The 23,940-nt window shown below is 40.5% G+C and overlaps 1 protein-coding gene across 1 annotated transcript in view; it reads left to right on the forward strand.

The window, feature by feature from the left end:
- LOC126469687 (cysteine-rich with EGF-like domain protein 2) overlaps positions 1-23,940 on the forward strand; it is a 93,780-nt gene that overhangs the window by 7,276 nt on the left and 62,564 nt on the right. The window contains exon 2 of the mRNA XM_050096844.1: positions 1,799-1,947. Coding sequence (XP_049952801.1) covers positions 1,810-1,947 — 138 coding nt within the window. The 5' untranslated portion in view covers positions 1,799-1,809. The remainder of the gene's footprint in view (positions 1-1,798; positions 1,948-23,940) is intronic.

The following is a 23,940-nucleotide window of genomic DNA, read 5'->3' on the forward strand; positions in this document are numbered from 1 at the left end:
ATGAATACAAATTATACTGGAACAGAAGCATTATAACAGATAAAACAACACCACATAACAAACCTGACATCATACTCACCAATAAAAAGAAGAAATTAACACAACTAATCGAAAAATCCATAACCAATACAACAAACATACAGAAGATAACAGGAGAAGAAAATTGAAAAATACATCCAACTGGCTGAGGAAGTCAAGGACATGTGGCATCAGGATAAAGTTGACATTATACCAATGATACTATCAACTACAGGAGTCATACCACACGATATCCACCAGTACATCAACGCAATACAGCTACAGCCAAACATATATATACAACTACAGAAGTCTCTAATTATTGATACATATTCAATTACCTGAAAGTTCCTAAATGCAATGTAACATATACCGTACAGTTAAAAGGAAGTCACTCTTGATCAAGGTCCGCGTCACTTTCCGTTTTTAATCGGACATAATGTCTGAGAAAGGAAAGAAATAATAATAATAATAATAATAATGATTATAAAATATCCAACATTCCACATAACACGTTCACTGTTTTTTTCCTTCTTTTTTTTCTTTTCTAGAAATACTTACCCCCAAGCTATGCATAGCACAATACTAACACCTCTTCCTCGTTCTGAGCTGAACATCTCACTCATTATGGAGGTATGCAGACTCAGTTTTTCAGGATAGCAAATGGAAAGTGGTGGTACAGAAAATGGCCCAGAGATCACATTCTCTCTCTCTCTCTCTCTCTCTCTCTCTCTCGCTCAGAAGTCAGAACTGCTGTGTTAATGCATTGTAGTTGCCTGCCCTTGGCCAAATACTCAGTGCTTAAATACTAGATGGCTTTACTATAAGCGCAGCTGCTCACGCTAACCACAGGACCACGGAGCTCCTGAGCTCAGACTATCCTTGATGTTGCCTATCTTGCCTGTGGACTATTCAGTTTGTATATTTTGCTTATTTTTTTCATAGTTCCACACAACTTCTTCCTGTTTTCTTGATTGATCTGTGTTTAGTTTTTCAAGGCCTATCCACTGTGCCAACTTATAACTAAATCTGAGGGGGGTGCGATGGGGAGGTTCCCTTGTAAGTACCTGGTTTGCTTCTCTGCTGCTGCTACTACTTGGCTAATACAGATATGGCCTAAGAATAGAGACCTGTTTACAGTGAACACTGTTACTTTTCATGCTGCCAACAGGACTTTTAAGTCCTTGAAAATATTTGAACCTTGACATGTTTTTTGTGTATATAATATACAGCTCCAAGTTGGTCAGTAAATAGTCATTACCAAGAAGCAACATCCAAGGTGGATATGCTTGATGTTGAAATCATGAGGAGAGTGCTCGGCATTTCACACATTAGCAGGCATAGAAAGTGCGAAACTTAAAATTGTCAGTGACTGGAAAATATGCAGTACATTAGTTTTGTTACACAACCAAGTCTTCAAAATGGGTCGTTAATTAGCAGTTAGAAGTTTTAGCAGAGAGATTATGTACTCAGCCTTTTTTTATTCTGTTTCTTTATTTACTTTCTTGCAGTGAAGACTTAAATTGTGAACACGATAACAAGCTTTCTGAACATGCAGTGGAATAAAAAATTGTTTCCACATTAGTAAATTGTGATGTCAGGACAGTAATTATATCCACAGTAGTAAATGTGAATATAATTGCTGTAGTTATTAAGGAAAGTGAAATTTAGGGCCTGTAATACAGATATTGTAGAAACAATGAGATTTCAGATGCAGGTGTAATAAATTGAGTCTACTGTAACAGAAGAGGCATTGTTTACTGTATTTTTCTCGTTTCAGGTCAAGCAGAAATGTATCGCAAGGCAGTTTTATTAATGTTGGTAACCCACTTGTTGTATGCAGTATCGGATGACAAAGTTGACAAATTACATTCTCTAAAACTACCTCCATGCCAAGCATGCCGAGGTCTTGTTGCATCATTCAAGAAGGTAAATAGTGTAACACTACTTTGAAATAATTACATTATTTGTGTGCTTAATCTTCTGTTAGCTGTGAAGGTAATTTTATTTGCTTGGACTAGTTTTGAGATCTTGGTTTCTCCTCAGTCCACTATATTAAGACCTTAGATACTCTAAAAGTTGTGAAACTAAATTATGACAGCCACTAAATTAGGACACAGGCTCATAAGTAACTGGGTACAAGGTACTCTTTCTTAAAATACACAGTAATTTGCAATTTCTGTGTCATTTCATCCAGGGAAAGTTGACATGTGGAAATTCCCTCCATACAACAAAATTTGAGGTTGGGAGAGTTATATTATTTCTCTATCTTGTGCTGCTGTCAGTTCACACACAGTGTCATGTGTTCAGTGTAGGCAAGGTGGTTAAGTAGCAGTAGGTTGCTGCATATGACACAGTTTTATGTGGAAAACTGTACCAAACTGAAGAGTGCTAAGCAAACAGCTCACAAATGACAGATGTGTTATAATACCCTTGTTCCATGGAAAATAAAGTGAACTTAACTTAATTCTGATATTGAAGGGCAAGAAAATATTTTTGTGGCTGGTCTAAGAGGTGGCACCGATCCAGATTCCAAATGATTTTTTAGGTTTTCTGTTATATCAATTCTACAATATGCACTTTTGTGCACTACAGTGCTACTGTGGATGAGGTACAGGACCAGTAACTCACACAGAAGTTTAAAAGCTGGGGTGGAAGTCAGTGCCTCACCACAAGAGGAGGTGAGTTGATGTCATTTACCAGAAAGGTTATGGCCAGTCTTCACCAGGGTACTGGGTGAAAATATATGAGAGGAGGGGTGAGTTGACCATCAGAAAGAATTGTCAGAACAAGGTATAGTCTTTATCATAGAGCCTATTTGCTGGCCGCGTGCCGCAGTGACTAAGTTGGAGTTGTTTGCTCAAGGCCTCAATAACTGACTGCCCCCAGAATTCTAAGTCCAGCCATATGTAAGATGTATCAACATTGTAGGGTGCTGAAGTTTCTGGAGGAACTATTGTCTTCGACCCAAGGTGTAGTAGTATTGTATCTGCTCGTAGTCTAGTGATAAACATTGTGCACTGTAGAGGAAAGTCAACAGCTAGAGTCAATGCCTTAGTTTTTTTTTTAAACTGCATGTAGTTTGTATGCTAAAAGCATCAGTCTGATGGAACCTAAAAGATAATTTGCTTCCCTTTCTAATTCATCAGTAATAGCAAACTGTTCCAGAAACATTTACCACAAAAGACCTTATGGCTGACTCAAGATAGAACAATTTATGCCAGCGAGTTTCCTAGGCATGCAGTAGCCTCTGATCGGGGGCCTTCTAGCACTAGCCACAGGACACCACTGCTCGGATGATGAACGCGATGCAATGTGACACTTATGTGACGCACCTTGGCAATATTTCTGCTCATGCATTGGTAAGCATAAAACGGTTTAATTTCCATGTGAAAGAACTTTGATAAACTGAGTAAACACTGTGTGGTAACACAGCAGGGAGGGGGGGGGGGGGGGGGGGGGGGGGCAGCAATGCTCACTCAGCTTATGATGTGAGGAATACTGATGTGTACTCATCAGTTGTCATTTTTGACTTGAAGTTCTAGTATTTGCCTTACAGTTACATATTGGATTTTGCACACTTGATATTCTAAATGTTAATAGAATAAAATATCTGCTCCAGTTACCAATAATTTCTTATTTATTACACAACAGGTTTTGAAGCATAAAGCTTCATCTTCAAGTGCCACCAACTGTGAATAAGAGGAGGAGCTACTAGCATACAAGAAAGTATGGGTTTACATACCAAAATGAAAGAAGTAAAGTGGTGAGAAGAGGTGTACTCACATAATTACGGACACACAAATGTGTGGCGGTTGTTCCAGTCAGTTGTGTGGGGGTGGGCGGGGGGTCCACACCCACGTCTTATGCCCAGTATTGGGACAAATATGCTGACATAAATGGAGGGATCTGGAAAAAAATGAACTCGATAATAAATAAATAGCTGCACTCGCGCACAGGACCAGCAAGTGCAGCATATGCCTCGATGGGACTCTGCACAAGTGACTAGTGCAGCTGGCCAGGGAGCTGGCTGACCGTTGTGGTGGAAACAACTGTTGTGGGAGCCAATGAAATGGGGTATCAAAATAGAGAGCCAAAGAAATGCAGGCAACGATGGCTGACTTGTCTGTCCGGTTGCATAAGTGTCGTTTACAAGATTGATACAAAATAGAACTACAAATATAAGAATGAATGTAATTACAAAAATAAGTGCATCACTCTGTTTTAGATATTTACATTGCAATTCCTGTTGTGTATATCAGTTCAATCGTGACTAAGCTTTTTATACTAAGACTGTTTTGGCTCTTTTTAAGACGAGTGTATACACGGTTACCAATCTTAATGGCTTGCACCATTCTCCTCGACACTTTGCCTGTCGTCTTATCGCTCAGTTATTGGATATATTTCTGTATGCTATATGTGCCTCATTTTAGTTGCATGTTTGTCTTTTATCTTATTATTCTGATGTACTCTGTCCAAGTTGACTTGTAGGCATTTTTTATGAACAATTTTGTTTATATGTTGTTATAATTATCCTCATATTTGTAGTTCTATTTTGTATGAATCTTGTGAATCACACTTATGTAACCAGATGAACTGGTCAGCCTGTTCGTTGCACTTTTTTACGTTTCTATTTCATTTCCCCACCTCATTGACTCCTATGGCAGTCATTTCTGCTGTCACAGTCAGCCGGCTCCCTGAACAGCTGCACTAATCACTTCTGTGGAGTGCTGTGGAGGCAGTTGCTGTGGTTGCTAGTCCTATGCATGAGTGCAGTTATTTATTTATTTAGTTATTATTGAGTTCGTTTTTGTCGATGTCCCTCCCTCTATGTTAGTCTTTTTCTCAGTCCATTGCATTGGTTTGATATGGGTGTGAGGACCCTCCTCTCATGACTGACTGGCCTGACCACCACACATTTCGGTTTCCATAATTATGAGCATGTCTTCTTTCACTGCTTTACTTTTGATTCTTGTATGTCAGTCCCATATTTCTTGTATGCTAGTGGCTTTTTCTCCTATTTACAGTTGGTGGCAACTAAAGATTAAACTTTAGGCTTTGAAACTGGTTGTGCAATAAATGAGAAATTACTGGAAACTGTTTTTGTTATTGATGTGTTAATTAGTTGTAGATGTTCCCCTGACCAAATATTTTAACTCCTAAAAGTTATTCAAGCATTACAGAATAGTCTCAACTGGGAGGTGGTCTAACATTTGTGAAATATTTGTTCGCTTTGGGTTCAATACAGGGGTGATGGCAGTGGTGGCCTTTCGAAACATTCGTGTTATGTGTGAGGGAATTTTTTTGGTTCAAGAAAGATTGTTATGGCATGACTGATTTTCCAGATTCATAAATTCTCACTAATCAACAAATGTGATGAGCACCTATAATTTAAAATAAGTGCGACATTTTCATTCAGTGGGCAAGGTCCAAAAGTAAGATCCCTTGCCTGCTGTGGCCTGGAGTATGCACAGTGGCCCTTGCTTGGTGGTCTGGCCTGGCCCCTACTGTTCCCATCTTTTTATTCTTTTATGTTTGGTGTTGTTTTTAATGTTTTGTCTTTCCTAAAATTTTCACACATTGTCTGTGCTGCTCCTTTCCGCGCAGTAACAGATTGCAAGATAGTGCTGGTCGGATGCAGAGGGTGCATCTCCCACTGTATCCCATGCCCTTGGGGCCACCAACTGCATTATGGGCAGAATGGCTCACCCACCCTACCCCCTCTCATTCTCCTCTTACTTCTCCTTGATTTTATTTGTGTCTTACTGTATCTTGATTACTGTTGAGCTACCCAAGTACTTCCCTTTGGCTCCTTCCTATGCGGATTATTCCTGGTTTGACACATATAGGATGAAAGGAATGATGACCTTGCAGTTTGGTCCCTTTAAACCACCCAACCAACCAATTAAGCTTAGAACAAATGTCTATTTTAATAAAACATATAGTATCTGTAAAATGGGTGTGTCTAAATCATCAAAAAGTAGTAAGATATTATGAACATTGGAGGTCAAAACAGTCTGTGACTGTGTGCTGTCCTGTGTCCTACTCAAGTAATATGGAAATAAGGCAGTTGTAGTAGATGCATAAAGAAAACCAGTTAACAAATTATTGTGCCACAATTCTGTATTCACAAAAAAACTAATCAATAGCCTGGTGGAAGGAGAAAAACATGCATTATTAAGTGTAGAATATTACAAGTTTTCTGCCCTTTGGCTGCGGGATATTGAAAGTAGCAAGGAGGCGTATCATGGACAATTTTTCTTAAGTTTCTCCTTAGTGATTTTCAATCTAGCTGCATGTACCTCTGTCACAAAGGGGTCAGTCCATACCAAGTGGTCCAAGAAAAAAATAATTGGTTGCTTGACCATCTCAGAAAAAATTTATATTTTCTGGGTGAATTCCCCAATGTTTAGTTGTCACAAAAATATTTTAAAAAGATTATTGTTTATTATTTTGAAATGGTGGCCATATTTGTTCCAGGCCGCATGCGTTTTTTCGTATTTGCAAGCATCTACATTTTTTACAGTTATTCAGTAGTGGATTGTCCTAATCCTTTCAGATAAAATGCATTCAGTTCAGCACACTCTGGGCTACAAATTAACATCATTATCACTTAGCTGAATGTATTCTTTAATATATTCTTAATAGTTCAAATTTATCAGCCACAAATTTAAAAAAAACTCAATTTTTGAACTGTAGTTTTCCAAAGAAAGATTAATTTCTCAGCTTTCATATTTGTTTCTGCTATTATACTGTATAGTATATTTACTTATTATAGAGTATCAATGGTGAGTAGCTTACACTTAAAGAAATACACATTTAAAATTTTTTTTTTAATTTTTCCATTTTGTGGCGTGCAATATCTTTGTTGGGGGACCAGATAAAAATCTGGAAATTTCACATTTAACAGACCTTTATGATATGAAAATTCAGTATAAATTTCAACTTTGAGATTCAATTGAAAGCTATGGAAAAAAATTACAAGCACGAGTCAAAAATATGTTTCTTAACATCTGCGATATCTAGGCTTATTGAATAAAACATATCAGTTACAGTATATAGTTTAATCATATCTATGATTACTTACTTTTTTTTATTGAAAATAAGCCTACTCATTACATTGTATTGTTCTCTTGTTATTTGTTTTTAGTACATCACTCATTGAACATTTGAGAAATTTGTTCACTCAATTTGGGTGTTTGATTATAAGTTCACCCAGTCACAGTTGTAAATTCCGTGGGAGACAGCTTCCTTAGTACATTTTTAAGTGGCGTCCAAACTTGATCCTTCTCAATTTTTTAAAAAGATGTCCTTGGTCCTGGAGGGTGATAAAATACAACATGTACATCTTGGTTTTGACAGTCAATATTATCAACTTCGCCAATCCACCACTGTTCATCGTAAACACAAGCCACTATGTCTTTATTTTCAAGAACCAGTTGTACAAGTTCCCCACACTGATGAAGTTCACTATCAGGCGAAGTTGATGTGATCTTACACCTCAGTAAGTTGTGTGAATGTGGTACAAAACAATGAAAAGATCGAGTGCCTTTAATCTTCTGACAAGTGTTGTACCTTACCTTCAACACTGTCATAGACTTCCTGTATTTCCTTACATTGTTCAAAAACATTGGTAATTCCTTTGATATGTTTTTTACAGAATTCAAACATTTCTTGAGGTGTTATGATATGATTGTCATCGATTCGCTGCAGACTTGCTTTTGTGAGAGCTCGCTTTGTTGTACCCCTGACACCATCACAAGCATTCTTCCTATGGCATGAAGCGAAAAAGTGTCATTGTACGTCAAACTCAAAATCTTCTTTATGAAAGGAGATCTCAATTTTCTTTTTTTTTTTTTTTTTTTTTTGTATTGACTTGCTGCCCCATCTGAAAAGTAAATCAGTTTCTTTATGGAAGGGTGGTGCTGTTTAATATAGTTTTTAATTTTAGTTGAAAAACGTGCACTTCTGTAGTTTTGTGTTCAAGGTAGTCACTTATGACACAAAAGCTGTGGCTCATTAGTTTATCTTCATTTTTATAATAGAATACAAATGGATGAACTGTGGCCTGTTGTTTACCCAGTGGTGTCCTTATACTTCATCTTGAACAACAAAGGAATAATTTTCCCTAAAAGTCAGCAAGAACTAAACATTCATCAGCTGCCAAGGTTTGCTTTTTGTCTTTCAAAAATTTACTTTGAGCTTTTGCAATAAAATGATGCATTTTCAGATTTTCAAGGTTAGTCACCAACACTTCAAAAAACTCTTCTCGTGATTTTATGACTGTCACCATTTCAGTTCTGTCGTGTGTCACCCATTGTTCATATTTTATATTGTCAGGCATCAAATCATATTCTTTGGATTCTTCAAACATGTCAAGTAAGGCTTGTTTGACTGGACAATCTTCACATTTTCCCCTGATCATACAATTGTAACTGTCAGTATTGCATACCATAACTTCCTAAAGGTCTTTATAGTCATCTCTAAGATTGGCCCCATCTATCATCAACTTTACACTCTGATGATACAAACAAACACAAACATTATGGGTGCCAGATGCCCCTGCAACAATACACCATTTGGTCTCAACTCGCAAAACTTTGACCTTCCAGTTTTAATGTCAGGATTTTCTTTTTTAAATTCAGTGAATAGTTCATTTAAATTACACAATATTAACCTTTTTTGTCTTTGAATCTTAGAACCATATTCTTTTACAGAAACACAGTCTTTTTTGCCAGACATCAAACGGCTGTTATTGTCATCATCATAATACTTAATAACTTTATTGATTGTGTTTTAATCTACCAAATTAGATGCACTTTTCTTTTGTAATGCTGGTAAAATTACGTGTTCTTTTACTAATTGCCTTGTTAACTTAACAAGACGTTCTGACACATTAAATTCATCACTAACTTTTGCTCAACTCCAAGAATTCAGCAGTAAACTGATAATCTTAATTTTATCCTCTTTCTTTGAAGTTTTTTTCTTTAGTTTTTAGTTTTTCTATCAAATCATCAGAATTTTGTTGCTGAAGTTTTAGAACTTCCATCTGTTTTGGTACAAATTGTTTTTTGAAATGAAACTTCCAAATTATTTTTGACTGTAGCTGCCACCTTTTCAATTTTTGTATTCAAGGCACTTGATCTTTTATCTTGACTTAGTTTTCCAATTTTACTAGCAGGCTATATACCCAGGATTTCACAAGCTTTATCTACGTTTTTAATGGTTGGTGATAAGTCACAAAATTCTGTATCTGAGGTTTCACTACCCTTTCTCTTGTGAATTACAAATATCTTAGAATAACATGTTGGACACAATGATTTTCCTGGTATGAGATTGACAAAAGGGCTTTTACTTTTAGGATAATGATCAAATGTTATTTCTCGCAGACCTGTTGTTATAGGTTTCTTATGTTTCTCAAAAGGGTCCATGCAAGACTGACCAAGAAGGTGACAAAATTTTTTATAAATATTTCATTTCATTTCATGGTACTTGCATGATGATTTGACCTCTGGGCCGACTCGTAAGTATAACAACACTTTTTCTTCTTCACTGTAATCTTCGATTAAAGTAATGTCTTTAGGATACACTCCAGACACACTTTTGACATGCTTCAGTAATAAAAACACGAACACCAACAGAACACTGAGACACTATTTTTCAATTGCATACTTCAAGAACTTCTAGCTAAGTGTGAGTAGACACTTGTTGGTGTAAAGGGGGAGACAACAATCAGACTTGTATAGACTTGCAGGTGCAATTGTTAGCCTGCTGAAACAATTAGCACAGCACTGTTTTGACAAATAATCATTAGCTAGTGCAATGTGGTGTGTTACATTATGCAATCGGTATACTTTATTTGATGAGCCTACCAGATATCGCAGCTGTTAAAAAAGGTATTTTTGACTCGTGTTTGTAATCTCTTTTCCATAACTTCCAATTGAATCTCAAAGTTGGAATTTATGCTGAAGTTTGATATCATAAAGGTCTATTAACTGAGAAATTTCCAGATTTTTATTTGGTCCTTCAACACAGGTATTGTACAAACTGGAAAAAAAATTAAATAGTGTACTTTTTTAAGTGTAAGCTGCTCACCATTTATACTCTATAAAAAGTAAATATACTATACAGTATAATAGCAGAAACAAATATGAAAGCTGAGAAATTAATCTTTCTTTGGAAAACTACTGTTCAAATTTTTTTTTTTTAATTTGTGGCTGAAAAATGTGAACTATTAAGAATATACGAGGGCCGTTCAGAAAGTAACCTCCGGTTGATTTAAAAAAATACACCAAGTTAAAATAAAAATATTTTGATATATACATCTTACAACTACATCTTTGCACTATTTTTCTACATAGTCTCCATAGCGATTGAGGCACTTATCGTATCTCTTCACAAGCTTTGAAATTCCTTCTGCATAAAAATCACCCGCTTGTGCCTGGAGCCAGCCTGTGACCGCATCTTTGAGCTCTTGGTCGTCATCAAACCGCTGTGACCCGAGCCATTTCTTCAAATGCATGAAGAGGTGATAATCACTTGGCGCCAGGTCTGGGCTGTAAGGTGGATGGTTGATAACGTCCCACTTGAAGGACTCAAGAAGGGCCGTTGTTCTGCGAGCAGAGTGGGGACGGGCGTTATCGTGCAAAAAAACGATACTGGAAGTCAGCATACCACGGCGTTTGATCTGTATAGCCCGTCGTAACATTTTTATTGTTTCACAGTACACGTCTTGATTAATGGTCGTACCACGTTCCATGAATTCAACCAACAACACCCCTTTGGCATCCCAAAACACCGTTGCCATCAGTTTTCTGGCAGAAAAATCTTGCGAGGCTTTTCTTGGTTTGGTAGGCAAATTTGAATGTGCCCACATCTTTGATTGTTATTTTGTCTCAGGGTTCACGTACTTAATCCAGGTTTCGTCACCAGTCACGGTTCTGTTTAACAATGGTTCTCCTTCATCCTCATAACGTGACAGAAAGTCTAATGCAGAGGCCATTCTTTGAGTTTTGTGGTGGTCGGTAAGAATTTTGGGCACCCATCGTGCACAGAACTTACGGTAACCCAATCTTGCTGTCACTATCTCGTACAAGAGAGTCTTAGAAATCTGTGGAAAACCAGTAGACAACTCCGACATTGAGAAACGTCGATTTTTACGAACTTTTGCATCAACTGTCTGAACGAGTTCGTCAGACACCAATGATGGTCTACCACTCCTCTCTTCATCATGAACGTTTTTTCGTCCACTTTTAAATAAACGTACCCATTCACGGACAACTCCTTCACTCATATTTCTTGGTTCGTACACAGCACAAAGCTCGCGATGAATAGCTGCTGCAGAATATCCTTTGGCTGTAAAAAACCTTATGACAGCACGCACTTCACATTTGGCGGGGTTTTCTATTGCAGCACACATTTCAAACTGCCACAAAAACTAAACTAGCGCAGGTACGACGTTCACTCGACCACGGCTTGATGCCGATTGACCTGTTGAGTGCGTGAACGCACAGATGGCGTCGCTACTCCCCCCACAACCCGCACTGTGACCAATCGGAGGTTACTTTCTGAACCGCCCTCGTATTAAAGAATACATTTAGCTAAGTGATAATGATGTTAATTTGTATCCCAGATTGTGTTGAACTAAATGCATATTATCTGAAAGGCTTAGGACAATCCACTACTGAATAACTGTAAAAAATGTAGATGCTTGCAAATATGAAAACACACATGCAGCCTGGAACAAATATGGCCACCATTTCAAAATAATAAACAATAAATTTTTTAAGAAATATTTTTGTGACTACTAAACATTGGGGAATTCACCCAGCAAATATAAAATTTTTCTGAGATGGTCAGGCAACCAGTGCTGGACCACTTGGTATGGATTGACCCAAAGAGGTAAAAAGCTTGCCTCTCTCAAAATTGGAACAGATCCTAGACACAACTTTTGTGTTACAGTGTGACCATGTTACTTCACAGCTAGAGAACTGCAGCATTTATCTTTGTCCAGTTATCTCAGTAGTTGGGGCTAAAAAAGATAATTCACAATATGAAAGACAAAACTGGCTGTACTGTATCTGTGAAATGATTTTCCTGGATTCAAGGCCATAGATTGATAATCCAATGTCACACCTTAAGGAGATGCGGAATTGCCTATCCCCGCAATGTTAAAATATGCCTACTATAGGGAACATTTTCTGACAAACTACTGGAGACTAGAGAGATAAAATTTTTACTGTATGTGCATTGATATGTTATAACAATACTGACACAACAGTTTATTGTCAAAGTATTTTCTTAGAGAGATATTTCACATTTATTTTTAAGTAAATGTTTTCCATCACTTTTTACTAGATTGTCACCCCTAAGTTTTTTGTAAATCAAGTAATTAAAAATAATTGTTTTAGTGTGTAAAAGAAGCCCATGTGGCTAAGTCATAAAAATTTCAGGCTTCACCAGTACCTGAGAAAATGTTCCTAGGAGAAGTAAAAAGCAAACTTACGGGAAACGGAGAAAGAAAATTAAAACATTCCTGATCCATAGGTAATATCCCCTTCACAGTCTTTATAATCATCAAGTCTTCTTTTGGCACCCCTCTGCACCTGTCTTGCTTTTTTCATTAATGTCTTGATTATATTGTCAGCATGCTTAGTCTGTGCTGATCTAAAGTCAACATGGCACGTACTGTGTGGGAACCAACATGTGAACCCAACTTTTGAAGGATCTGGCATTTAGTTATATTCCCAAGATTGAAGGTTGCCACAGCAAGAATGAAGCCTTTTAACACCTGCCCAATGCGGTTTCCGAAACCATCGTTGTGCAGTTGACCATCTTGTTGCTCTCTCCACTTATATCATGCACAATTTTCTCAGGAAACGCCAAACGGTAGCAATATTTTTTGATCTGGAGAGAGCATACGATACCTGCTGGAGGACTGGTATCCTCCGCACACTGTTCTCTTGGGGCTTTTGAGATTGGCTGCCCCTTTTTATTTGTGAATTTATGGCAGAGCGCACATTTAAAGTGCGGGTGAACACTACTCTTTCTCGTACTTTCTCCCAAGAAAACAGGGTACCCCCAGGGCTCCGTGCTAAGTGTTGTACTGTTTGCCATCGCCATAAATCCAATTATGGATTGTCTCCTTCCCGATGTCTCGGGCTCCCTCTTTGTGGACGATTTTGCTATCTTCTACAGCTCTCAATGTACCAGCCTTCTTGAACGACGTCTTCAAGGATGTCTCAATCGCCTCCACTCTTGGAGTATCGAAACCGGCTTCCGCTTTTCTCCCAGTAAGACCATTTGTGTCAATCTTTGGTGTCCTTCTGCCTTCCCTACATCTAGGCCTTGTCAACCTTCCATTTGCAGATGTCGCTGAATTCTTGAGTCTTATGTTTGACAAAACTGTGCTGGTCCTCCCACGTTTCCTATCTTTCGGCTCGCTGTTTGCCATCCGTCAACACCCTCCGTGTTCTGAATGGTACCTCCTGGGGAGCGGACCGAGTAGCCCTTCTCCACCTCTATCGAGCCTTAGTGCGCTCGAAATTGGACTATGGAAGCGTAGTTTACTCCTCTGCTCAGCCGTCTATTCTTCGGCATCTTGAATCTGTCCACCACCGTGGATTGCGTTTAGCGTCTGGAGCTTTTTACACCAGCCCTGTGGAAAGCTTTTATGCTGAGACTGCTGACCCTCCGCTGTCCAGTTGGCGAGCTGTCCTTCTGAGTCGTTATGTTAGCCATCTGTCTTCTATGCCTGCTAATCCGGCCCATGACCTTTTTTTCCACGCCTCCTTGGATTTAGGGTATGCAGGCCGCCCTTCCTCTATAATACCACCAGGAGTCTGCTTCCATTAACTGCTATGTTATCTTTCCTTCCACTTTACTAAAACTTTCTTGACAACTGGGGGTACAGCACCGCCTTGGCTCTGCCCCCCCGACCTGCCTGCTCCGTGACCTTTGTCAGCTTCCCAAGGATGCTACCCCTTCTCTCGTTTATCGTCGGGCATTTTCTGCTTTGTGCGCACAAATGAAGGCTGCCACATTTATTTACACTGATGGCTCAAAAACATCATTTGGTGTTGGGAGTGCCTATATTGTTGGCGACACCCCTAATTGATTTCAGCTTCCCGACCAGTGTTCGGTTTTTACTGTGAAGCATTACGCTGTTCTCCAGACTGTCCAATACATCCGTCGCCATCAGCAGATACAGTGTATTATATGCTCAGATCTCTCCTCAGTCTCCAAGCTCTTTACCCTGTGTCAACCCTCTGGTCCTCTGGGTTCAGGACTGCTTCCACTTCCTCCACTTGGGGTGCATCTCTGTGGCATTCCTCTGGATCCCAGGACACATTGGTATCCGTGGAAACAAGGCGGCCGATATAGCGGCCAAGGCTGCAGTGTCTCTTCTCCAGTCTGCTGTTCGCATGGTTCCCTTCGCCGATCTACAGAGTGTTGCTCTTTTATGACACGCACATTGGTCTACACTTCCCAGTAATAAATTGCAGAATGTGAAAGCTCTTCCCTGTGCTTGGACCTCTTCCTCCCGAACTCGGGAGGAGGTAATTTTAACGAGACTCCGGATAGGACACTGTCTTTTTGGCCATTGATATCTATTAAGTGGCGATCCTCCCCTGCTTTGTCCCCAGTGCTCTCAAATGTGGACGGTGAGACACCTTTTACTTGAGTACCCCTATTTTACTCCACTACGTGCCTGTCTACAGCTGTCACCTGATATAGCTTCCATTTTAGCAGATGATATGCGCTCAGCTGATCGTTTCCTTGAGTTTATTGGTGTCAGTGAGATGATGTCGGTCATTTGAAGCTCTTTTTGTGGAAAACAACCCCCTCCCCTTCTATAGTGGTTTTCTAAGCTTTCCTTCTGTTTTTAGTTTCCCCACTTTTTGAGTTTCACTCCCACTGCTGCTGATTTCCAATTTGTATTTTTTACCTTTCCCTAAGCCATAGACCAGGCGCTAATGACCGTAGCAGTTCTGCGCAAAAAAAAAAAAAAAAAAAAAAAAACAAAACAAAAAAAAACACAGACAATAGCAGCGTCACCTTGCGAGGAATGACTGCTAGTCAAACACATGGTGTTTGTGTGTAGAATGGGGAAGGCGCGTGATCTATTTGAGTTTGACCAAGGGTTCAGCACGATAGGCAGGAGGCTCAGCTCAAGCATTTTGGCAACTGCATGACTTGTTGGGTGTTCGAGGAGTGCTGGGGTGAGTGTCTTCAACACTTGGTGAATGCAAGCTGAAACCATTTCCAGACGTCATGGAGTTGGGTAGCCACACCCTACTTACGATGTCGGACATCGTAGGCTGGGCAGAGAGGTAAAACAGGACAGGTGGCAAACTGTGGCAGAACTAGCTTCAGACTGTAATGCTAGGCAGAGTAAAAGTATGTCTGATCATGCAGTGCACAGAACACTCCCAACGATATGTCCCTGCAGCTAACAACCCATGCATGTGCCAATGTTTACACAACGAAATCAGTAACTACAGGCGAAATGAGCATGTGACCATCACACATTGGCACTGAACTTTCATTCAGTGGCAGAGCATTGCATGGTCTGATGAATCCCGATGCCGATTTGAGGGCATAAATCCATAATCTTCCAGGGGAACAGTTGCTTGATGCCTATACTGCGGGATGGAGACAAGCTGGTGTGGCTCCATTATGCTCTGGGGAACATTGACATGGGCATCCATGTACACAGTGGAGCTCTTGCAAGACACCATCATGGCCAAGCAGTATTGTACACTGATTGCAGACCATGTATACCCCTCATGACGATCATATTTCATGTGACAGTGGCATTTTTCAACAAGATAATGTGCCATGTCACAAGGCCAGCAATATGATTGAGTGGTTCAAGGAACACTGTGGTGAGTTCCAATTGATGTGCTGGCTCTCCAACTCGTCAGATCTGAACCCGATTGAACAATTGTGGGATATGATTGAACATGACATCAGAGCTCATTGCCCCCCCCCCCTTGGAATTTACAGGAATTAGGTTACTTGTGTCTGCAGATGTGGTGAAAACTCCCTCCATAGACCTACCATTGTTTCCACACCATGATGCGCCGCCACTGTTAGCATGCCAAAGATGGACACACTGGCCATTAGGTAGGTGGTCATAATATCCTGGCTGATCAGTGTATGTCACAAATGTTACACCTTCTTCCACTTGTCTGTATTTTGTAATGCTTAAATATTGATAAGAACAAAGCATGCAAAATCCAAATGTAACTGTAAGTCTACTACTAGAACCCCGAACTTATGTACAAAACTGATTTTGTTTTAGATGATTTTTGACTGTGGTTGTAGTTTATACTTGTAGATATTACACATGTCGTATGCTGCATGAGCAACAGTCGCACCATTTTGAGACTGCATGATGATCACTTGGTTTACTGAAGTTATTTTGCACAGAAAATCAAACTAAAATAACAAACAATTTTATGCGTGCCAATACGAGAGCAGAAATGTATCCAGGATGTATCGCTTTGTAAACATCTAAGCAGATGGTGGGTGGCATGTGGTCAGTGGCTGCTGTATGACAAGGAAACTATCACGCATAAATTGTTCTGATCATGACCCAGCCTGTAGATACTTCACAGAAATATTTCTGAAAGTTTTTGCTATTACTGATGGGTTCAGAATGAAGCTAATTATCTTTGAGGTTCCATCTGACTGATACTTTTAGCAGACAAACAGAATGCAGGTTAAAAAATTAAGGGAGGGAATTTGCTTCATCTTGTGACTTTGCTGTGTGTATACTGCACACAGTCGACCATGAGCAAATGCACCATGACACCTTGGGTGGAAGACATCTCTTCCTCCAGAAACTTCTGCATCCTACAGTGTTGCCAGATCATGCAGATGACTGGAGTTAAAATTCTGAGGGGTAGCCAGTTTTATTGTTGCTGTAAGTGAACAATTCAGACTTTCTCTGCAGTGTCCAGCCAAATTTTGTGTCAAAAACTGTACCACCCCACAAAGGTGCATTGAAAAATATCCTCCCTATTCATCTAGTCTGTCACGCTCTGATTTCCACTTGTTTCCATACATAAAGAGATTTGTTTCTGGAAAGCATTTGGAGTTCAATAATGTGGTTCAGGATCTCAGTGAGCATTGTTAGATTACAGATCCGAAGACATGAGGTTCAATGCCTGGTCAGTCCTAGGATTTATATGTAATTTATCACTTATTTCACCTCTGACAATGTTTATTAATGTGTAAAATGCCAAGTAGCACTGTGGTTCAGAGTCTACGTTGAACTGTAGGTCCCCTTATAACTATTTGAGTGAGTCAGTCCGTAGGTTGGAGGAAGGCGAGGACATAACACCTCCTATAGCACTGTGCCTACTAATACATTGTTGTCTTCAGACATTTGTGTTGATAACAGCTTTACCTTAAAGATGCTGTAATAATTGGGTTTTTTGCAAACCTTTCGGAATTGTATTGTGAGTAAATTTTTTTTGTTCGATTCTCAGTCCAGTTAATGCTAACGGAATTTTGTTTTGTTTTGTAATGCATTGGGCTCTTAATTAAAGTGTCATATTGAGCAGGTGTACTGCCACTTAAGATCTGGTGTATTTTAGCTCTTATATTGAACTTAGTGAGTGTTAGCTTTAATGTGAAGACTCTAAAGCTGGCAATTTTGCTGTCATGATTTAGTTTCATCCTGATTCATAGCATTGGTAAACTATTAACTCAGGTTTGCAACACATCAAAATACTTAGCACCAAGCAATTTCTTTGCTTTTGTATGTATTGAGTCTGAACTTTCTGTATTTGATTTTACTTTTCATGGCTTTGATCTTGCCAGTGAAGGAAGAGTGAGAGAAAGAGACCAGGTATCAACACTGAGAAAGGTGAATATGATAACTTGCTTTCCAGCTGAACTATCACTCTCTATACTAACATCAGTGATTACAGATGTTAAATTGACACCCTCCTTTTTTATAGCAGTCTGTTTATTCACCCTCCTCTCATATTGCAATCCTTTTTATCACATCAAATAACTAAAACACTCACTTAAGTGTGGCTTTAAATTAGATCCAAGCAAAGACAACTTCTCAATTAGGTGATTGAGTTACACCTCACAATCACTAGCTAATTGAGCCTGCTCCCTCCCCACTTCCTCTTTTTGTGTCATAGTTCTTGTATGTCTGGTTGTGTATGGTGATGTCTCATGTAGTTACCAACTTCCTGTTATGGTTTACAATTTTCCACCAATGGGGTTAGAACATAAAAGGGACAGTCATGTTAAGATGTGCAATTGGAATAGGCTCCCTTCTGCATTCCTCTGATCTACCATCTTTTCTATTGCTTCTATTTTTCACAAGTGGTGGTTGAAGCACTGAAGATAGAATCATTCCATAGTTGTGACACTAATCTAGTTGGTTATGGAGTTAGACTAGACAGTATTATTATTAATGAATTCTTTCTTGTTCCAAATTGTGAATAAATGAGAATGCATGTGGTACGCAACCTGTTCCTACTAAATTTTATTTGTAAGACAGAAATTAATGGAATCACCCATGCAAGTACTCAAACATTACATAAACATTAATAGGAATTGTTGTTGATTAGAATGAAGGGAGGTGGTGGGACTTCAGCAGTTGCAAAGCTCCTGGGTTTGAAATGTCAGTGTGTCACAATTACGATGTTCAGTGAGCACCATGCTTTGCAGCCAACAAACAATTATTGAATGACAAGCCGACCGGTGTGGCCGTGCGGTCTAGGTGCTTCAGTCTGGAACCGCGTGACCGCTCCGGTCGCAGGTTCGAATCCTGCCTCGGGCATGGATGTGTGTGATGTCCTTAGGTTAGTTAGGTTTAAGTAGTTCTAAGTTCTAGGGGACTGATGACCACAGATGTTGAGTCCCATAGAGCTCAGAGCCATTTGAACCATTTATTGAATGACACCTTCACAAACACCATGTAGATTAACTGATATTTTGTGATAAATAAAATATTGGTGCTGCTGTATGGTGTTGGGAAGGTCATTCTCATTCAAGGAACAATTACTGTAAGTGGAAAGAGAGAGGATGTGCTTCTGAAGATACTGTAGCATGTGGACATGGCTGAAGGCCCCCACCCAATCTGGTTTGACTGTTCTCGCCATTGTACTATGCTTGGCGTTTCTCATACCTCACTGAAGTAAGAGATTCAGATGTTGGTGTTCTTACAACTTTTTTCAAAAGTATAGGATTTGAAGTTAGTGGCAAATCCTATGCACTTTAGTGTCTTCAACACTATGAACAACATTTGTGTGCCTGTAGAGATTAAAAAAAAGTGGTGAGCCATTGTGATTCTGCCAGATGTGTGGTGTTTACTTTGCTTTTTCCGTAGATTGGCTTCTAGAGCATTAGGCATTTGTCTGGTGCCCCCAGTGGGGTTCACTACTCTTTCGTGATTACGTGCATGGCGAGCACGAGGCCCCAAGCTATTGCAGCATACAAATGCCTACTTCCTGTTGGTATCATGTCCAGTTATGCAAAAGTCACAGCCGTCTCACTCCCACTACTCAGTTTTTTCGAGTTCTCCCACCTCTCCCCTCTTGTGGTACCCCCAGCACAGTCTTTCCAGAATCACTTCCTGCACCCGACTGTAGGTGAAGTTCAGGGTGACAGGGCTCTCTCTCTCTCTCTCTCTCTCTCTCTCTCTCTCTCTCTCTCTCTCTCTCGATCCCCCTCCCTGGAAACGCACAGATCAGTGGCCCAACACCAGCCGGTGGCTGAAGGAACAGCAACCTCTGGGTCCTGGGACTGCTCACTCTTCGTCCATCCCACTGCAGATAGTACCTCACAAGAATCCAAGCCACCAAATGTTGCAGAGGAGGAGGAGGAGGAGGAGGAGGAGGAGGAGGAGGAGGACGGTGGCGACGACGACGACGAACTGTAATGGATATTACCATCACCCGGTGGAACTGAAACACTTTTTCCTCCTCTAGTGCAATTTGCTTTTCTACAAGGAACTCACTTCACTGATTACCGATCTGCAGCACTCCATGTTTATTGTACATTCTGTCAGAAATGTGCTGGCCCTGAGAGGCCGTCTGGAGGGGTCTGTACAGTTGTTCGCACAGGTGTGGTCAGTGAGTGATTTCTTCTTCGTACCATGCTGGAAGTAATAAGGAACTCACTTCACTGATTACCGATCTGCAACACTCCATGTTTATTGTACATTCTGTCAGAAATGTGCTGGCCCTGAGAGGCCGTCTGGAGGGGTCTGTACAGTTGTTCGCACAGGTGTGGTCAGTGAGTGATTTCTTCTTCATACCATGCTGGAAGTAATTGTGGTACGAGTGCAAGTGACCTCAGAAATCACAATTTTCAAAGTTTACGTACCTCCAGGCAGGCCACTAACTTGCCTTGAGTTTGACCACCTTCATCCAGTAAGCACCGCCCCCTCCTTCCCCCTTTCCTCTTGGGGATTTTGGTGTGCATCACGCCTTGTGGGGGAGTACAACTTTGTGTGGTAGGGCCCTTCAGCTTGATGAGCTTCTTACTGACCACAATCACTCTCCCCTCAGTGATGGTGCTCCTACCCATTTCAGTGGCACCTTGTCAGCTGCCAATCTAATGATCTCTTCCCCCAGGTTAGTGGCGTCTGTACATTCATCACTACATGATGATGTATGTGACAGTTACCACTTTCAAGCAGTCGTGTCACTTCGTTACCTCCACCAGATGGTCAGACTACCTCATTGGTGCTTCAAAGAGCCAACTGGCAGTTTTATGCATCTGCTGTTACCTTCACCCCTCTCTGTCAGATTGTTTTGACAAGGTAGTGTGAGACATCTCTGACACGATCACCCAAGCCACTGGAAGTGCTATTTCCCTTTCTACAGGTCCCCTCCAGTGCCAGCCGGTGCCATGGTGGACCAAAGACATTGCAATAGCTTTTCGGGATCTCTGAAGGACTTCCAATGTGTTGAGCAACATCCTTTCCCAGGTGTGGGTCAAGCTCTGTAGTGTGCTGTGCAACCAACGATCAGCAACTGTTCTGGGGCTTGTCCTTCATGGTGGTCTTTGTACTGATGAATTGGTTTTTGTTGAGCACTTTGCAACCCACTTTGTGACATCATCGGTGTCCTCTTCTTATCCAGCTACCATTCCACAGCAGAAATGACAAGTTGGAGATGTCCCCCCTAGGTTCCCCTATGTTTTTCCCCACACCAATCCAAATTGTATAATGAACTTTTCAGTGACAGGGAGCAGCTTCAGGCTCTTGCCTCATCTCAGGATACGGACCTAGTGTTTGATTCAGTTCATGATCAGGTGAGCCAACACCTGAGCGTTACTAAAAAGACTATATCTACTTAGGGTCTTCTGCCATAGTTGACTCGAAAGTTTCTTCCCTTCACAATGGCGAGATAGTATTGTCATCCCAGTCCTTAACCAGAAAAAAACCCAATGTCTCTAGACAGCTACCAACTGATTAGCTTCACTGTGCTCTGCAAACCGCGTGAAATGATAGTTGCCCACAGGTTATGCTAAGTTCTCGAATGTCGAGGCCTTTTCTCTCTCTCTGTAAGAGTGGTTTCTGGAAGGGACAACAAACCATCTGGTGTGGTTAGAAACAGCAGTCCAACATACTTTTTCCAAATGTCAGCACCTCGGTGCAGTCTCTTTCGATCTGTATAAGTCATATGACACCGTTTTTACTTATCTTTCTTGATTGAGGCCTTTGTAGCTCCCAATTTACTTAATTCACCAGTTTTTATCACACTGGTTGTTCCGGTTTGTGTGGGTACTTTACCCGGTGCTCTGTGGATCCAAGACATCAGCATTCCACAGGGCTCTGTCCTGAGTTTCACACTCTTCCACATTGCCATCAATGGGCAGTTGAGTTCTGTTGAGCTGCTGGTCACCCCTTCACCGTATGCCAAGGACTTTTGCATTTGGTGCAGCTCCCACTTGGTGGCCTCAGCTGAATGCTAGCTCTGAGGTGCCATCTGACAGACCTCTGCACAGATCCTATCCCATGGTTTCCAGTTCTCTCCTGGAAAAATGTGGGCCACGCATTTCTGTTGTTGTACCGTGGTCCATCCTGACCCAGAATTGCAATTGGGTACCCAGCACTTGGTATTTGTTGCACAGTTCTGTTTTTTAGGCCTCCGTTTTGATAAAAAGCTATCTTGGCCACCCCATATTCGCCAACTAAAGACTAGTTGTATGGAGAAACTTGCGCTCTGCTTCCTTGCTCACACCTGTTGGGGTGCAAGTCTTGCTAATGATCTTGGTATTTAATGGGCACTTTAATCACCCTGAGTGGACTGCGGCAGTCAGGTGTAAGGCTCTGCAGCACCTTCAGCTTTGAAATTGTTAGACCCTTCATTGAGTGTGGCTACTGGTGTCTTCCAGACTAGGCCCATAGACAGTCTCATTGTCAAAGAGGGAACCTTACCTCTTCAGTTCTGATGGTACCAACTCTTGATCTCTGTAAATTCCATTCATCAATTCTGTAATCATCCGATGTATCCCGTTTTTTTTTTTTTTTTTTTTTTTTTTTTTCACATACAAGGGGCATTGTCCTCCTGATAACTGCTCTCAGGTGGGATTACCAGTTGGAATACACATGATGGCTCTTTGCCAGGACCTCCCCCACTCCTCTGCGGAGTGTGCTCCGTATGGTTTCTTGTGCACTCTCATCTTTTTTGGTGCTCAAGTCATGAATTAGCACTGATCTATTTCAGTGTCCTAAAGTCAGTTGCCCCCTTGACCTTTTGATGTCTGTCACATACAGTTTTTCAGGAGTTTTAGGATGGTACCACCTTTTACACTTATGACTCTAAAACTGTCAACTAGACCTAGGCTTTTATGTATCCTGCTAGTCAGGAACACCATTCATTGACAGGAAAAAGTAGTGTTTTTACAGTGGAGCTCATAATTGTTAACAGAGCCCTCCACACACTGAGAAAAACAGCTCCTGTAAACATAATATCAATGTTGGTATTACAAATGTTATTTTTTCTCTCTGTGCGTAATAGCCGAAAATGAGGTGACAAGCAGCATAATAAATCTGCAATAATGCTATGATCAAAAACTACAAACAAAACAATTTACCTTGTATGAGTAGGTATCCGGTGGCTTGATACTCGTCAGTACACGCGCATGCAGTGGCCATGCTGATTTTCTCTCTCTCTCTCTCTCTCTCTCTCTCTCTGCACTTTCTCATCTACACTTGCCACAAACATTCTGCTATGCTCTCTTCATCTCTCTCTCTCTCTCATTCCCAAACACCTCGAACTGCCTTGAAGGATTTCGTTGCTTTGCGATCTGTGCTTCACCGTCCGGGGCTATATAAACCTGTGTCATGCAGTGCAGGGTAAATTTCTTACTTGTTCCTATTCCTATTCTTTATTGACTAGAATTGTAAAATTAGATATCTTATGGCGATGATATTCTATATTTGTCTTGGTTTGCCGGAAGTTGCGGGATAAACCTCAAAAATTTCTTATCAAGGCTATGAGATTCAAGAAGGTGCTTCAGGCTCCCTGCTTTCAAGCAGTAAGATATATGATGACTCACGCTAAGATGCACCAACATTTAGGAACTTTACACCCCGACTGCAAAGATAAGAATGAAGAATTTTTTTTATACGTAAGAAAGAACAGTTATTAAGATGTCAAAAAACTGTGAATGAAAAAGCTGTGGAGGCACTGTATTTGGTCAGCTGCTGCATTGCACCAGTAGACAAAATGCGTGCTACTGCTGAGAATTTAACAAAACCATGTGTGGTAGAGGAACACAATATATGCTTGATGAAGAATCTGCAAAACATCTTTTTACGGTACCGCTTTCGAATGACACTTCTTCATGTTAAATTGCCACTTTTGCAGGCTGTATCAAAAGAACTGGTTGGTCTCTTTCAACATAAAAAACTCATCTTGCAAATGGATGAGTCAG

Source organism: Schistocerca serialis, chromosome 3 (genome assembly GCF_023864345.2).
Source record: "Schistocerca serialis cubense isolate TAMUIC-IGC-003099 chromosome 3, iqSchSeri2.2, whole genome shotgun sequence".
Taxonomy (NCBI): Eukaryota; Metazoa; Arthropoda; class Insecta; order Orthoptera; family Acrididae; genus Schistocerca; species Schistocerca serialis.